General features: G+C 42.3%; 1 protein-coding gene across 1 annotated transcript; it reads left to right on the top strand.

The window, feature by feature from the left end:
- Positions 1 to 3,060: 3,060 nt before the first annotated feature.
- LOC125524029 lies at positions 3,061 to 5,680 on the top strand. Its single transcript, XM_048689109.1, has 4 exons — positions 3,061 to 3,160; positions 3,256 to 3,448; positions 3,523 to 3,634; positions 4,070 to 5,680. Exons 3-4 carry the CDS (start codon positions 3,614 to 3,616, stop codon positions 5,333 to 5,335), a joined length of 1,287 nt encoding a protein of 428 aa, XP_048545066.1. The 5' UTR covers positions 3,061 to 3,160; positions 3,256 to 3,448; positions 3,523 to 3,613; the 3' UTR covers positions 5,336 to 5,680.
- The last annotated feature ends 13,236 nt before the right edge of the window (positions 5,681 to 18,916 follow it).

Genomic DNA, 18,916 nt, shown 5'->3' with positions numbered 1-18,916 from the left:
GTTTACAATAGATTTTACCACAAATATAAGCACATAAATGGTATCACATTGACCAACAAATCAACTTATGCATCTTGATGTATTATAGTGTGACTGTGTATTTATTCATTGTTTCGTTAAATATCTACAAAACTTAATGGCTAGATAGGGATTTTTTATTAAAGATTTCGAGAGTATCATAGATACAGTTTATGTGTAAGTAAACAGACAATTCTAAAGTGTACGAAGTGTGAAAATAGCACATCAATACAAGAAGTATGTTAGAGCATCTCCAGCAGTACCCCTATTTCCAAAAAATGCATGCATGGGGAGAACTGAGGCCAATGACCTGCTCCAGCACTTTCCCTAAACCCATTTTTTTTAGGATCTCTACCAAAAAAAGCACCCATCACTGCTGATATAGAGGGAGAGATGCAACTCTACCTATCCATCAGTTGACATTGGGTGGAGCCAGCTTCCTGAAGGTTCACGGGCAGTGCGCCACCTTCCCCTTCACCGTTCCTGCCGCTCATCCACCGGACCTCCACACCTGTCATCGGCCAGCCGATGTCGCACTGGCTCCCCTGCACAACAGGGGCTGTCGAGCCGTCCGTCGTTGCCGTGCGACCAACGTTGCTGCCTGTCGTGACCACCACCTGCCACCAGTAGATGACATCTTCAAGGTGCTTGGCAAAATTTCTCAGCAATTTTTTTGTTCAATGAAGAAATTTTAAGTTCATCAATGATGTTAATTGTTTGAATATGTATTTTTCAGATGAACTCTATTTCCGAGTTGTTTTCCGATGATTCATCGCCGGATGATGATGACAATTTGGAGATGGCATTGTTGTTGAAGAGGAATGCAACTGGGCAACATGGTCATTGTTCCTTCAAGAAGTTTGCGTCGTCCATGTGGATGCTTGCATATGGTTGTCCCGCTGATACCGGTGATGATTGGATAGGAATTGCAGAGACACAGTCTTCAAAAGTTTAAGAAATTTTGTGAAGTTAGTCATTCAAAACTTTAGAGAATACCTCCAAGAATCTAATGAAGATGACACTAAAAGGCTTCTGCAGATGGCCGCATCAAAGGGCTTCCCAGGTATTCTTGGAAGCATAGAACGTATGCATTGAAAGTGGAAGAATTGCTATAGCATGGCATGACTAGTTCAAAGGGAAAACTAGAGATGCAACCATAATTCTTGAAGATGAGCCATCAAATGATCTATGGATTTGATGTTCCTATTTGGGATTGCCGGGATCTCACAATGACCTTAATGTGTTGCAAAGATCTCATTGTTTGTAAAGCGTGGCAGTGTACAAAGTACAGAAAGAAAAGACATAGGGAAATATGCATTTTATTAATCTCGTGTTGAGAAAAAAAATTGTGCGCCATAGCGTCGCTAATAGTATTGCTATAGCACGTTGAGAATTGGCTTGCTAAATAAATTAATGTACAATGTCTCGTTAATAGCATGCTATAGCGCGATATAGTATGCTAGTAGCGTGCTATTTTTTTCCTTGACTGCAATTGAGCCATATTTTATATGTTTCATACGTGGTATTTTTTTATGGTAGTCATAGCTTTATGGATGCTAAGTTTTTCCTTGACGCTGAAAAAAATTGGAACAATTTGGGCCCGGGCTTGCTCCAATCCTGACTTCGCCACTGGGGGAATAGGCAAGGAAGCAGTGCGGAGCCAGGATTTTTTCAGGTTCACTTCTACAAATTGATAAAGACAGCAAACTACTCGGTGTGGGGCGGTGGCACTTCGGCATCTCCAACGGCAACCCGCAAATTTTAGTCCGCATCCGTCCGCGGACACGGATGCGGGAGGCAGCCATCCAACCATAGCCGCATACATTTTCGCAAACCTCGAACCAACCGGACGAAATACGATCAAACTGGACGAATTTTGATATAAACACGGTGGATTTCATTGAAAGTAGGATAATTTGTACATGAAACCGGATGATATTTCGTCCGGTGAAGTAAAAACCTAAAACTAAAACCCTAAACTATCCTATACTTCACGGTGACCTCGTAGACCATGCCGGGCTAGCCGGCGGCTCCACCTCCGTCATCATTGCCCGGCCCGTAGTCGGAGTCGTCATTGTCAGGCTTGGGATGGCCAAAGGTGGCGGCGTCGCGAAAGGGCTTCTCGGCGGCCGCCTGACACTCACGGGTGATCCTCTTTGCCTCCTCTCGCGTCGTGTGCAGTGCAGCCGCCGCCACCGAGACATGGGATGGGGGAGAGGGCGGCGGTCATTGGAGGCGTCATCGTTGGCGGCGGCGGCGATCTCGGCGAGGGACCAATCCTCGAGGTGGCGGCGACGGTGCTTGGCCGTCTCTGACGCCGTCAAGGAGCGGTCCAGGGCCCAGGTGTACACCACGTCCGGGTCCGCCGTGATGTGTGGCGGTGGGACGTTGGAGTCCGCGAGCTGCGATCGGCGCGTGGCTTTGAGCCTATCCCGCCGGCGCTGTTGCCGGTCGGCGTACTCCTGCGCCGTCATGGTGCTCCATTTCACAATAGATAGGTAATAATACTTCTGAAGAAAACCAACGAGAAGTGAAAGCAGTTTGCATTTCCAGTTCTCATGTCGGGATGTACTGGAGCATAGTTACCTGAAAAATATGAAAGAAGAGAACTCCAGCCGAATTTCGTGGTTGTCGGGTCTGATCTGCATTGCGATTGCTGATGGGCGGGTTGCATCTCCAGCATACTACCTTCTGGAGTGTAGCAGAGACTGAGAGAGAACAGAGAGAAGGAGAGCAAGCAACAACAAAACAAATGGGCAGAAACACGGGCCTAATAAGTATTCTACTGAGCATCTTGTAGTAGCTTTTGTTTTCAACTCGGATCAAACTAATCCTCTTTTGCATCCACAAGGTGGGATGCAGAACAATATGTTACAAGTTGCTACCACCGGTCCTTTTGCCTCTATATCTGTACTCCGTGATAAAGCAACAGATGCAGCCAAGAAAAAGCAAAAAAGAAAAGGCTGCTAAAGTGCCCAAGCAAGGAACCGTGCATGGAGATAAAGAGAATGCTTTGCTTTGGGTAGAGAAAGCAAAGTGATGCACCCATCTATCCTGAGAGCTAGCTGAGCTCTGCTGCCACCGACGTGAGCGAAAAATCATCTTGGATTTCGATCGAGCAAGGTGATACCTGTCAGCTCAGGTGACTCGCATCTCTTCATCTGACATATTTATTTCTCTGTGCATATATGCATAGGCATGCATGTATAATTTGCATGCCTCTCGTTTTGCATGCAGTGTGAGATCAGCGACATTTGTGGGCCGGGAGCGGAGTATTGGTCTAATCTGCAGGCGATGGGTTAGATATATATATCCGGCTGCCATGTTTTTCATCCTCAATCTCTTGATATCTTCATCTAGGGCTGGATGTATTTCTTTCTTGGATTATTTTCTTCCTCCTGTCATCCTCGACTAGAAGATCTAGCTAAAGGTACTGCAGCTGGAAACTTAAATGCATCCTGTATATAAACGAAGTAGCTTATTATTGGATTATATTTTTTGCAGTGTCAGATCAACAACATTTGTAGTGTGGGTGTCATGGTTTCCTTTTGCTGCTGGTAGCAGTACTATTTACTTTCTTTGGAGAACAATCAAAATGGATCTTCCAATAGAACTGGTTAGTGCATCTGATGATCTCTCCTTACTAACCCCACTTGATGTCTACTGACATGGGAGTTGTTGTTTGTTCAAAACTTGATCTTGTTAGCATGTGCACAACAGTGGTAATCTGCCGCAAGGCTACGCTAGGACATCTAACATCCAGCATTGCATAACTGCACCTTTTTTTTCAATGTTTTAAATAGCAGGCTCACATTGCATGAGTACCAAATAGCGGTGGTTCTCCAAATCAGCTATAGCGGGGATATAGCCCAGCTATTAGCGTACTATTGTACATGAGTACCATTTAGCAGCACCTTGCTCAAAAAGCTATAGCGAGGCTATAGCTGGCTATTTAAAACTATGGTTTTCTTTTATTTCATTGTAAGCTACACAGAGCGCAAACTCTCCAACACTTTTAGAAGTCATATCTACCATTCTTTCATTGCTACAGGAGGTACATGACTTTGATGACGCCCCGAGAAAGCTGTTGGATCTTATGCTGCGCTTAGAGTCAAATAAAGGAGCTAAGTCATTCTTCTTTGGTGGCTGGCTCGGCTGTGGTGTTGGAGCCTCTGCTGTTCTCAGAGCGACATCTGAACTCCTGAGATCTGAAAGAAGTGATCCTGACATGAGAGACCATTTTGACAAAATTATCCATGTAGACTGCTCTGTGTGGAAAAATAGGAGAGCTATGCAGAGGGCAATCGCGGAGGAGTTAAACCTTCACCGTTTGATGCACGTGTTTAATAAGCAGGATGAGGATGATGATTTTAGAGGTATAGACGTGAGGTCTAGAGTGGAGATACCAAGTATCGGAAGAGAGATCAATGTGTCTCTGAGAAATGAAAGATTCCTGCTGATTTTTCACTGTGGGGGAGAAGAAGATATTGATTTGACAGAGTGTGGCATTCCTAATCCTGATTTTGGAACCTATGCTTTAGGATTACTTTTATGGACCAGTTATGGAAGATTTCAGCTCTCGGAGAGAAAGGAGAGGGTAAACTCAAGTCCTTCTTATTTTAAAACGATTTATTTATGTCCCAATGAGGATGACCACTCGGAGCAGCTATTGTATCATTCATTGCATGAAGAAGCTACCGAAGTGATTGGTTATACTGGCATGGATGATATCAAACCATCAATAGTCTTGGATTGTTTCTTGTATTCACTATTCCTCACAGGGCTACTATATAAAAAACCTATCAGTGTTGACTATGATTGGGATACACATGCTTGCAACTACTGGATATGTGATGACATCCTTCAAGGGGAAAAATCATGTGAGGTCGGCAATGCATTGTATGGAGTGATACAATTGTTGTGCAATCCATCCAAGAAAACAAAAAGATTGGCAGAACATTTTGGTCGACGAAGAGAACTATTTAACCGTTGGATTTCAATCTCTTCCAACCAACTAGGAGAACAAGATATCTCAGTTGTTCCTGTCAATGCATCATCATATTTTGTAACATTTGGGGGAGATAATCAACTACAAATACCAAATGGTCTGTTTCAACTAGCCAACAACCTCCGCGTGCTAAAATTGTGCAATTGCAGCTTTAACTTTCCATCCCCTCCTTTCAGATGCTGCCACAACCTAAAATTTCTTTGGCTTGAACATTGCACAAATATTGGGGAGGAGCAAGGTGGACGTCCATGCTTTTTGGATCTCAATACAAAGTTCTCCCCCTCTCTTGTGGAGATCTATTCGATGTAATCTTCTTTTGCGGTGTGTTTCAAGAGAAGAAACCATCGGTCTCAATACCTAATATTAAAGGACGGATTGTTTCTCCACCTTTTTTCGTCCAATTATTCTTTTTCGTACGTTTTTTCGTCCAATTATTCTTTTCCGTACGTGTCAGTTTTACTCCGCTCAAACCTGACAAAAAAAATTGGGTGGACTCCAGAAATAGATCCTTGGTGTATTGGCTGGAGACTCACCACAACAACCAACTAACCTACGACACGATTGTTGCACACAATAAGAACTTCGTGGTATTGACTCCGTCCCACCCGCGCGCCTATCGGGCCAGCCCATAACCGGGGAAGGACGCCCCCTATTTTTTTTCTTTCTCGAGCTTTTTTCTGTTTTTGTTTTTCCATCTTTAAAAAAATTAGAAAAAAAACAAAATTTCCGAACGAAATGTGAATTTTGAAAATTGTTTTAGAAAAAAATGTTCATGGATTAAAAATAATTTTCATGATAATGAAAAAATGTTCGTGAATTTGAAAAATAAATCACAAATTCAAAGCATGTTCATGAATTTTTAAAACAATAATCACGGAAATAAAATTATTGTGAATTAAAAAAGGTTCATGCATTTAAAAAAAATCATGAAACAAAAACTATTCATGAATTTCAAAAAATGTTAATCATTTCAAAAATTGTTCAGCTATTCTAAGAATATTCACCGATTTAAATAAAATTTTATAAAAATTGCATCCATTCGAAAAATCTTCATTGACTCAAAAAAATGTTTGGCGATTCATAACAATGTTCAGAAGTTTCAAAAACAATGTTCGCAATAATTGAAAAAATGTTTGTGAATTTGAAAATGTTCATGGTTTCATAAATAATATTCATGAATTCAAAATATGTTCATGATTTTAAAAAATGTTCAGGACCTGAAAAAAGTTCTTGAATTGGAAAACGATGTTCGGAATTATTTAAAAGAAAAAATATAAATAAAAAAATGAACTTGAAAAAAGAAAATGAAAATAGGTAAATGGAGCAAAATGTGAAAATAAAAAAGGGGGGAAGGGAAAAAAATAGGAAATATAGAAACAATGAAAAATCAGAAAAAATAACAAAGAAAAATAAGAAGAAAACCAGTTCATGGAAGCATTCTAGAACCTTCGAGTTGCTAGACAGCGACCTACGCGCCGAATAGGAACAGACGTGACCATTGAGGAAGACTCAGCCAAACGGCTCAACAACCATCCGAGTGCACGGGCCTCCACGTGTGATCAATCGATCATTTGCTTGGGCGCTCACTGGTACGTTGGAAAGTTCCATTACAGTATACAGTATAGGGCTACAATCTTTTGTCATGTAATACATGGACACAAATAGGCCACCCTAACCTCCTCCTAAAATACAATACAACGGTAACCACGCCTTTCCTCGTATTCCTCCGATACTTCTTTCTCAGGCATATGGCCATTGCCCTCAGCCGCCACAAGAACCTGATGTCGCCGTCGTCATATCGGAGCATCTAGCCGCTATTATCATCAGCAACGCATCAAAGCTTCCTCGGTCGTATCCACATGCCACCAGGATTGCATCGGCATGGAAAAATCTATTCAAATGAAGAAAATCATGAAGAGTGCATCTTGAAGGACAAATTTTGCCATTTAATCTACATCGACTACTACAATCCTACGTCGATCGGTGATGTTTTTTAGCACCCATATATTGACCTAGATGTCGCCAATCTCCTAGACATTGGTCCTTTTCCTATTGTTATTATTGGTCGTGTCACATGATTCGTGCCACCTGTGGACGTGAACTAGATGTTGGCAATTTCGGCATCACCTTGCCGCGGTCGTTGGTATGTCAATTTTTCGTGTCAATTTGTTTATCAGTTAGAACAGGTAGCTTAGAAGCAACTTTACACTAAAAATAACAACAACGTGAATGTTCTTAGGAAATTAGACCTTCAAATTTATTATTTTCTGAATGGCCTTTTAAAAGTACATATCTCATTCTCACATATGTTCCAATTTTTCCTTTATGCCTACCATATTTCTATAGCCCGATCCTCGAGCGTATTCTTTTACTAGAAGGGTGTCATCGTGCTGGGATATTCTTTCTCCCTTTGCAACGCACGGGCATATTTGCTAGTATATATATATATATATATATATATATATATATATATATATATATATATATCCCTCATGCACGCACCCGACGTCATTAGAAAATTCCTTGAAATCTTTCATGGTACTACATGGCAAACAACATGATAAATGATGTTGCGCAACAAAATAAGTATGATATGTTTTTTCAAGCGTACTCAAGGTGTTTTCAATTTTTTTGAAAAAAAGTAATATCTATCTAGTTGCCGCAACCTGTTTACGCCTTTTTCTTCATACTCCCCGGTGATGTCTAACAAATATTACATTAGGATAAAAATAGAGAAGTACTTTTTTCAAATTTACGATTATTTTCTATAAATTCATGATCAATTTTTAAATTGGCGTTACAAATTCATGAACAATTTTTGATTTAATGTTACAAACTCATGAATGATTTTTTAATTAACCAAACAAATTTAATCGACGGACATATTTTGAGTCGGCAAACATTTTTTTGAATTGATAAAAAAAACTTATGAACTGGTCATTTTTAGAACTAATAAATATTTTTCGAATCGATGAACATTCTTTGGAAATGCATGATCATTTTCCGAATTTATGAACATTTTTTGAATTAATAAACTTTTTTTGTACTTCACGATCAGTTTTTCAGTTTTTTTAACTTCTGAAAAAAATCATGAACATTTTTCGAATTCACGAATATTTGGTTCAAATTCACATACATTTTTGAATATGCAAATTATTTTTTAAAATTATGAATACTATTTTTAATCTATAAACATTTTATCTTCATATCAATAATGTATTTTCGAGGGCAGAGAAGTGTAAGTTCTACATCCATATGGTAGACTACGAGCAGATTGATCGTATGCTACAATAAGTGCCACAACTAACGTTTGATGCATCTGCTGCGCCCTACTGGACCATGAGTTTGCCACCGTCAAAATCATAAATTGAACGCTAAATTCTGAGTTCGACATGATATGTGTAATATCACTTTTGTTTTGTCAGTCTATTAATTGTGTCCTACAAACTAATTTAGTTTCCTATAAAACTAATCAATATCTCTAATTCATTTTGACCTACATAGTTTCGAACCAATATTATTTCAACGGAAAATTATGGTAAATATTTTTATATTAAACTTTTGGACTCTTATAAATATTTGTATTACTTAACATGATTTATAAATATAAGTTTCTATTACTTAGCCGGTATAGTTAAAAAATAATAATATTTCTTCATATAATTATAACCTTTTGTTTTGTATATGAAATGTACATCACAAAATCTTTTGGCTTTGCGAAATTTAAACTGTCTGTTGCGGTAACAAAGTTTTTAATTAATTTTTGGGACTAGTATAAATTATATAGTATATACATATATGTTTGTGTGTTTGTGTGTGCTTTCATATATATTTTAAAATGTATATATTATGGTAGAGATTTATAAAGCATACAAACTATTTAATAATTTAGTACTTGCTTTACGTGCATTATTTTGTAAGCATATTTATAGAAAGTTCTAGAGTATGAGTGTATAAGTTGAAATATTATATCTTACATTACATATTTAGAAACTAATGAAATGTTATTATTTTGGAAAAAATATATAATGTGAGTTTTCTTGTCCTATTTTAGATGTAAGCACAAGCTAAAGATCATGAGAACGCCATGAGGGACATCAAAATATTCTAATTAAAATTCAAACACATGGCATATTTTGATATATACTACAAGCAAATTTGCGCTTTGTCATGCCATTTTGACCTTTGTCATTTATGGATGAAGAATTTTTTTAAGTGACGCCTATTGTGTTAAGAAATTAAATAGGATGGCAACATGAAAATACAGTCCACGGTAATACCAGTGACCTTGTTATCTAATAAGACTACTGAATCGTATCACAAACCATAACCAATATCAAGCAAAATTATCATAAATAGCGACAAAATTTAGAGAACTTGAAGGACATTGGTAAGCATGAAAACAAATATAGGATTGTCATGATAGATTTAAACCTAATAAACTCATGGTGTTCGCATATACCACAAAAGCGTTGTTTGTGACGGGCATCATGAATACTTGATCATTGAAAATTGAACTTGACTATGAATAGAAGGTAACAAGTTTACAATCCCAAGTATGCAGAAAACAGCAGCTGATGGGTGATATTTCTACACTCATCACTCCATTATTTAAACAAGATAATTTTAGACTTTCCAAAAGAAACACTCTAATATTGTTACTAATGACTAATGGATACAAGAAATTGTCAAATCCTTTTGTTAAGTGTGCTCCACTTGAAATGGATCAACCGAAGAAAGTAAATCATCATATACAAAGAAATACCACACGTGGGAACTGAGCCAAGTCAATTGGGGGGACAGGAATGAAAACAAAGCAAAATGCGGCACTCAATACGATCGAGGCCGCTCGTACCGCCGGTCATACGAGCCGCCATCGGCACGGCACTGTGACGTCTATCGAAATAGACTTTATATGGGGTCAGACCTTATTTGCAACAAGGAGAGCACGGTGGATCACCGAGCATGGCGGATCTTGTTTTACTTAATTGCTAGACTTTGGTTAAGTATTTGTGCTGAGCTATATGTACTTCTTCTTCACACACCTATGTGACACTTCTTATTTTGCAGTACAAGTTGATCATGATGGTCAATATGATGATCAAGGAAAATAAAGATGTAGATAGCTCATGATTCAGATGATTTTGCTAGTCAAAATGGGCAGAGCACAACCATGACAAGGTTTACAGGGTAGATGGAAAGAGTGGCAGGATTAGAGGGCCAACAGATGGAAGATGGCACACAAGTAATAAATTCAAGTGATTAGTCTTAGAATTAATTCGTGGCCACCAAGTCGATCTATCAAGGACAAGCAATCACACAACACGGACACGACACCGAGATTTGTTAATGAGTCAAGTAGATCTAGTCAAAGAGGACGGAATGTAGCAAGTAATCTAAGAAAGAGATGTATCCAGCCCCTGCTCCAGATGAATATATGATGTCCCCTCGCTTGAAACCCAAGATGAAAACCATGGCATATCTATAATCTATAATACCTAAATAGTTGATCCCCACTAAACCAATTCTCTTCACATGCAGGCCATCCACATCATCAACCTTGCCACATCAGCGTTTCCTCATCAACTTACAGGTGGAGCCCAGCAGCTGTCGACTATATGCAATATAACCACGTTAGCATTCAGTTATCACCAGGAGAAGGACCCACCATACGTTGATCATGATTCATGGGTGCCTTTCTCCCTCATGGGCCGACCTTCACAAATTCTCGGTGCCTCAGATCTATAGCCGAAGAGTTGGCCCTCTACCGTGCTCCACACTCCTGCTGGGTCCTCCTTCCTTGTCTTCTCACCTGCCAATAACTCCATCGATTGATTTTCCAACGTTTCTGTCATCCTATCGTCTCTCCAATTAACTTCCCCACGATCGACTGATTTCCCATTACTCTCGACAGATGATCTTCATCTCCGCTAAGATAAGGGGACCGGCTCATGTGCGAGGTCATCGGCGCCACCGAGGGAAAGGTGCTCCCGGACTACACCTTGGTGCGTGCCCGCAGGCAGAGCGGCTACGACACCTGCTCAGGCGGCAACTTCATGAGCAACGAGGACAGCGGCACGCCCACCGTCATGCACTCATGCTCGATGGCATGAAGCTCGCCGTCACTGTCACGGTCGCGAGGGGGCTCGACGACGGGAGGCACAGTCCTTGCCGGCGCCACCGGGGGGCTCCAGCGGGCCGGCGCTGGGTGCTGTCATCGCCGCCGCCGCGGGGGAGACGATCGTGCTCACACTGTTTTGACGAAGCCCATCGACGTCGCTAGCTTCTGGTCAGATCGATGGATTGGCGGACACGGTTCTCCGGAACACGGTGCACCTACAGATGAAGATGGCGCTAGCCATCCTGTGCAGGTTCTAGCTCGTGAAGGGACACTCCGTCAAGTACCGCATGATGATCATCTAAATCCATTGCGCACAACCTCAAGCTGAAGTTGCAGATTGGCTATTGACTATTCCAATTTTCTCTAGCATATTCTGTCAAACGTGTTACTTAAGGTAACTCCGGTCCCTCAGTTTTGTTACCAGGATGGCACTGATTTTCCTGAAGACATGTGAAGAAATTAGCTTGCACCAATCTCCTTTAATGGTATGGCTTCCGTAATCTTCTTTGTCGTTCATCACATCTTCTATTTCTGATTACTGATGTATTCTGGATGTATCTCTAGATAATGAAAATAGTCTTTGCAGGTTACTTTTATTGTTAAAGTCTTCTTAATGATGGGGAATTTCTAACCTGCTAGCCACGTTATGATAATACAAGTCTCCTTTAATGCATGGTACGGGCTCCACACATCTCCTTTGTCGTTCAACACATAATTTGCTAAACTGTGAAGAAATTAGTTTGCAGAAATCTCATTTGATGGTATGGCTTCCATAATCTTATTTGCCGTTGATCAAATCATCTATTTGTGATTACTGATGTATGCTGGATGTATATCTAGATAATCAAAATATCATGTGTTTGCAGGCTGTTTTTTTTTTGTTAAAGTTCTTCTCAGTGATGGGCAATTCTAACCTGCTAGACATGGAATACACATTTTTATTTTTCAAGCGAGTTGTGCATGAAATGGTTTTACTTTAGCTGGGAGACGACATGCTTTTTTTTGCGAGGGTGGGAGACAACATGCTTAACATGCGTTTCAAATTATCTATATTTCCTTTGTAAATATATCGATTTTTTTCAGCTACAATTTCCGCAGCAACGCGCAGGGTATCATCTAGTATATCTAATCCATCGCGTGCAGATCAGATTAACACTCCGCTTCCGGCCACAAATTAATGGTATTAATCCATCGCGTGCCCAAGAAAAGCAGAAACAGCTTAGGCCCTGTTTGGTTCATAAGTCCTAGGACTTTTTCTAGTCCCAACTAAAAAGTCTCTAGTCCCTAAAAAGTCCCTCCCTGTTTGTTTTCAGAGACTAAAAAGTCCCTAATCCCTTTTTCTAGAGGTTATTAAATGACCATGTTACCCCTAGTATATAGAAAAATAACAATCAAACAATACCATGGGGTGGCGGGCCATTGAATGCATGGAGGGGCATTGTTGGAAAAGTCCCAAAAAGTCCCAAAAAAGACTCTCCTTAAGAGTCTTCTTCATTTAGTCCCAAATGCCTAGTTTAGTCCCTAAAAAGTCCCTCCCGTTTGGTAAAAAAGTCTCTAAGAGGGACTTTTTCTAGTCCCTACACAAAAAAATCCCTGAAAACAAACACCCCCTTAATTACACCTGACGTCGGACGGTGGCAGCAGAGCTCAGCTCTCAAGAAAGGAAAGCAAATGTTACGGTAGATAGATGGGTGCAATGGGCAATGATGTTGCTGCATCGCTTTGCTTTCTCTTTCTCTCTCCATGGTTCCTTTCTTCCACATATTAGCCATTCACCTTGTCAGCCTATTCATTTTTGCTTTTTCTTTGCTGCTTCTGTTGCTTTATCACGGAGTACAGATATACGAAAAAGGGTTTCCCCGCTTTGTATTACAAAGCAACCACCGATACATCCAACGATAGGTGTTGGGGCCCGCGGCACAAACAAGTCCAAAGTAAAACAGAGAAAAAAGAAAGAGAAACAAATGCCAACAACGACAGATCAACGAAACGAAGACGACCAGCGACCGCTGCACCCTCCGGAGGAGTACCACCACGCTCCCAGCACTCAGAAGCGTCGCGTACCAAGCTACACCTTCAAGAAGGAGGCGACGACGATGCCGCTGTTGTCCGGACTAGTACTAGGGTTTCCCCCATTACGCAGGGGGCAGTGGGGGCAGGGTGTACCCGACGCCCTTCAAGAAGGTCCGGCGGCACCAACAGGCGTCGCCGCGTCGGGGCCGGACCAGCCGCCAGAGATTTCTCCCAACCCAAACCCCCACCACCGCCCCAGACGAATCATAGTGCACCGCCCATCACGCCGCCCACCAACATGTGCCACCACGGTCACCGAATTAACTTCACCGTCTCCCTGAGGTCACCGACACGAGACCTGTAGGACGGGAGAAGAGATAGTGACCTCGGGGGCATCCGCAACATCGCCGACGTGAGGGGACAACCACCACCACCGCTGCGGAGCCGACCGGACGCACGGACAAGGGGGCTGCCAAGCGCCGAGGCCCGGCCGGACCCAAAAGGGTTCAGACAGCCCCTGCCGTCACGCTGCAGCTTGCCGGCTGACAAAGCCGCCACCGCCCGCAGACCACCGCCTCCTCGTCACCACCAGGGAGCAGCGTCGCTGCGCACCGAGTCGCCGGCCCGCCCTAGCCCAGATGGAGCCCGAAAGGGCCCAGATCTGGGTCGCGCGGGCGCTGCCGGCAACCAGCACCGCCACGCCGCCCCGCGGCCAACGGCCGCGCCGCCGCACCAAGGACCTCGAGGCCCGCCGGACTCCGGCCGCCGAGCGCCGACCAAGCTACACTACCGCCATCGGGAGGCCCCCGCACCCCCCATGAGCGTGGGGGGGGGGAGGGACGGCCCGCCGCCGCCAGCGTCGCGCAGGCAAGGCCCGGCGGACCTAGTCGGCGGCGACGGGGAGGGAGAGGGAAGGGGGGGGGGGCGGAGGAGAGGGAGCGGTAGGGGCCCGCCCGTCGCCCGCGAGGGGGGGGGGGCGAGCGGACGGCAACGCAGGGGAGGAGGAGGGGGAGGGGGAGAGGGAGGCGGGGCGCGCGCGGCTGGCGGCCGGCGGCGGGGGAGGAACCCTAGCCTAGCCTAGCTCGCTGCTTGGGCGTTCCTCCGGAGTACAGATATACTAGATGCAGAAGGACCGGTGGTATTAACTTGTAGTAGCATATTGCCCCAATGTTCCCCCATTTGCTTTGCTGTTCTCTCTCCATCTCTGCTCCATAAGGTAGCATGCTATAGGTGTAACACGCCCTCGGCCAGCATCAATCGCGATGCAGATTGGACGACCACGTAATTTGGATGGAGCACTTATTTAATTCCAGGCAACCCTGCTCCAGTAAATGCGGGCATGAGAACTAGAAAAGTGCCAGGTGCTCTCAGTAGCTATTTTTTTAAATAATACAATTTTTAATTAAATTTCAGAAATATTATGCCGTAATTATATTTTTCAAAAATATTACCCAGTCGGCCTACTGCTGACTGATTGGATCCAGTCGGCCTACTGCTGGCCGATTGGCACCCGGTCGGCCCACCGCTGGCTGATTGGATCCAGTCAGCCCATAGCTGGCTGATTGGCCCCAGTCGGCCCACTGCTGGCCGATTGCACCCAGTCTGCTTCCTCTAGGCCGACAGATGCATGCACTCATTTATCTGTTGAATAGGTATTTAAAAAATGTTGAAACAATGTTGATCATGCATATAAAAATATTAATCAAGCATTTGAAACAAATATTGAACAAGCATTTGAAAAATGTTGAACAAATATTTGAAAACTGCTGAATAGGTATTTGAAAAATGTTGAAGAAGTATTTAAAAAAATGTGATCATGTATATAAAAATGTTAATCAAGCATTTGCAAAAAATTTGAACAAGTATTTAAAAAAATATTAATCATGTATATAAAAATGTTGAACAAGTATTTGCAAAAATGTCGATTATGTATATAAAAATGTTGAATAAGTATTTGAAAAAATTTGAACAAGTATTTAAATATTTTTTAACAAGTATTAAAAAAAGTTGAATAAGTATTTGAAAAAATGTTTAACATCTAGCAGTTGGTGGGGTGGTTAGCTGTGCTTGGATCAATGCCTGGTCTTCATGGCAATCACCTGCGCAACTAACCACCCCATCACCTTCCAGTTACTGGTTAGAAAAGGGATCACGACAAACTAGAGGTGACTGAGCCAGTCTTCTTCATTATTTCTTTCTTTTTTCTTTTCTTTCTATCCTCCCGGTGAAATAAGTTTCTCGTCTCCTTGTTCTTACCAATCAAATCTATTCCGTGAATGGCAGGTTGTCACCTCATAAATTTGAGATGTATTCTATAAGACTATATCAAGTTTATTCTTTTCGTTGTTGTTTTTCCAACAATTCCATTCGACCTTCTCCTAAAGAAGACTTTTCAAGCTCTTTTGTGACAGAAGTTGGCATTTTCTTCTCCATTCTTTTATCTCAATTATCTATCTTCTATTCTTTCTTTCAGAGGCTTTGTGATGTTGCTCTTTTAAGCCATCATCTTAAATTATGAAGATCATGATCTTTTCTCTGCTTATCCTTTTAACCGAAGTGCTTTCAACTTGGTTCTTCTTCGTTGCATTCTTTCTTTCAATTGTTCAACCTCTCAAGGTTCGTGGTTTCACTCGTTTGTCGAAGAAGCAACTTAGTTTTACCTCTTCATTTTCTCTTCCGTTTTCCCTCCGGTGCCATTCTAGATATCGAGACGAGATCCTCTCGTAGTGGTGGAGTGTTGTAACGCTCCGAGACCGATGTGCCAGGTGTCTTCCAGTTATTCGCTATTATTGCCTTGTCATTGCTGGCGTGTCATGCATTTCATATCATGTCATCATGTGCATTTCATTTGCATACATGTTCTTCTCATGGATCTGAGCATTTTCCCCGTTGTCCGTTTTGCAATCCGGCGCTCCTATGTCCTCCGGTGTCCCTTTCTACCTCTTTTCATGTGAGGGTGTTAAACGTTTTCGGATTGGACCGAGAGTTGTCATGCGACCTTGGTTTATTATCGGTAGACCGCCTGTCAAGTTTCGTGCCATTTGGACTTCGTTTGATACTCCAACGGTTAACCGAGGGACCGTAAAGGCCTCGTGTGTGTTGCACCCCAACACCCTTCGAAAGTGGCCCAAAACCCACCTAAACCCCCTCCATCGTCTCGGTCGTTCGATCACGATCGCGTGGCTGAAAACCGCACCTCATTTGGACTCTCCTAGCTCCCTCTACCTATATATGTGTGTGTGTGTGTGTGTGTGTCTCCCTCCGAATTTTTCGCGCAGATGAAACCCTAGCCCTGCTCCCCGTGCCGCCGGACAAACTTCCCACCATCGGCCGGACATGTCCGCTACCCTCAGCCACCTCACCCCGGCCAATAGCAGGCCACCACCTCAGCGTTGCCGCCGCCCGAGCCAATCGCTGCGCGCCACGGTGCCCCGCGCCGCGTGCCTGCTCCAGTCGCCGCCCGTGGCCTCGCCGGAACGCCTCATCGCCGGAGCTCGCTCTCGCCGGAGAAGAAACGAGATGAGATCCATCCATCCCCGAACCAAACACCCCGTTCCGATCCGGATCCGCACCGTCTCGGGTTGACTTTTGCGAGGTTGAAATTCTGTAAGTCCTAGTAATTATTTGCATAAATCTTCATGCCATAACTCTGCATCCGTAGCTCCGATTCGTGCGTATAGCATATCAAAATGTTCGCCTGAACGAGTACATCATTTTATCTCATTGCGTCATTTTCATTTGAGCTCACCTTGATGCCCGAAATGCTGTTGGAAGAGGGCTATGTGATGAATATGTCAGATCTGTTTCAGGAAATGCACTTTTGTCATTTTTCTCATGATTAATGTGTGCATGCTATGATCCCGAGCTATACATGTGTTTTGTTATATGCCATGCCATCTTCACAGGGGTGTATGCCATGTATTTTTGTGATCTATGTGGTGACTAGCACAAGCATGCAAAGTAACTTACTCAATGATGCTGATTTCAGGGACTTAGAATTTCACTAAGTCCTTGTCCTGCTTTTGTTGTTATGCCATATGTTCATGTTGTTTGCTAGTGATCTGTGCCTCTTTTGAGGATGATCATTAAGGATGTTTTGTTAATATTGTGGTGCTCTATCCATCCATGTCTTTGTTTGCAATTATGGAGCAACCTAGCTTGAGTCAATCGAGCTCTACTTTTGCTATAAAATGTTCCTGGCAGATTGTTAACATGTTTAGCGATTTTGACGAGGATGTTGCTATCACTGGTAGAAAAAGGGCCTTTAGTCCCGGTTCTGGAACCGGGACTAAAGTGTCGGTACTAAAGGAAATTTTCTGATTTTTTTTGAAAAATTTTTTTGAAATTTTTTTTGAAATTTTTTTATTTTCAAATTTCTGAATTATTTTAACCTCTAATCTCTAATCACCCCTCATCACTGCTCAATTTAATCTCTCATCACCCCTCATCATTCCAAATCATCTCACTTCCCGAATGGTCACCCATCCTCTCACTACTCCAGCCTAAGCACGCTTAACTTCCGGGTTCTATTCTCCCTCGTTTCCAAGTCTGCACTTGTTGTTTTCCTGACAATAGTAAGATGTCAATCCTATTAACCCTCAGGAATTTAGCTTGAGCAAAAGTCACATATTTCACTGTTTGAGTTTAAAACTATTGTTCTAAAAAACAATAATTTTTTAGTAACACTAATATTTCTTGAATAAGTAGTTTGACCATTGTTTGACCACAGTTTGACCAGATTTGACCAAAATTCAAAAAAGGTGAAATAATTATTTAATAACACTAATATTCTTGAATAATTATTTAGTAACACTAATACTTCTTGAATAAGTAGTTTGACCATAGTTTGACCAGATTTACTGAAAATTTAAAAAAACTTAAATTTGAGCATAACTTTTTTTCCTTTTGGAATTTGTGGATTCTACAAATTTGCAAACAGGCCGTAGGCGGTCTCCATCGGATGTAACTTTTCGAGTAGATGATTTTTCATATAAAAAACTTTTTAATCCGAGTTCGTATGCAAAAGTTATGCCCATTTTACAAATTCCAGAGAGATTTTGTAAATAAAGTCGAAATTCATATTTGTAAATTTTCCCAACAACTAGACCACATATCACATGTGAAACTTATTTTATTTTATTTTTATTGACATTTCCATCATTTTCTTTTGTTTTTTCTAAAACTAAAAAGGCGGTCCACGGACCGGGGAGGGGGGGTTGAAAATGGGACCTTTAGTACCGGTTCGTGCCATGAACCGGTACTAATGCCTCAAAGCCCATTAGTCCCGTTTGGTGGCACCAACCGGGACTAAAGGTCTAACCTTTAGTACCGGTTGGTGCCACCAACCGGGACCAATGGGCATCGCACCCTTTAGTCCCGGTTCGTGGCACAAACTGGGACTAAAGGGCCCAGGTGAACCGGGACTAATGCCTTAGCCGCACGAACCGGGATAAATGCACCCATTGGTCCCGGTTCTGGACTGAACCGGGACTAATGGGCTTACCCGGCCTGGACCAAAGCCCCCTTTTCTACTAGTGTATTAATCTGTGCATGCTATATTGTTGTTCTTGCCATGTATAGCTTCTATGCCATGTCTTCTTGATGGGTGTATGCTTAGTTTGTCATGCCATGCTCTGTAGTGAGTGTATCGAGCTCGTGAACATGCCTAATCGTTAACTGTTTTGCATGCTCCAGTTTTTCACCAAGTCTGAATCTGTTTATGTTTTTGCTATGTTCACATGCTTGTAATTGTATTT

The sequence above is a fragment of the Triticum urartu genome, chromosome 7, assembly GCF_003073215.2.
Source record: "Triticum urartu cultivar G1812 chromosome 7, Tu2.1, whole genome shotgun sequence".
Lineage (NCBI taxonomy): Eukaryota > Viridiplantae > Streptophyta > Magnoliopsida > Poales > Poaceae > Triticum > Triticum urartu.
Note: the sequence above shows the minus strand (reverse complement) of the source record. Positions and strands in the feature narration are given on the sequence as shown.

Coding starts and splice junctions, on each gene's coding strand:
- LOC125524029 (XM_048689109.1), top strand. CDS start 3,614: ATGGATCTTCCAATAGAACTG. Junction 3,635..4,069: donor TGGATCTTCCAATAGAACTG/GTTAGTGCATCT, acceptor TCATTGCTACAG/GAGGTACATGACTTTGATGA.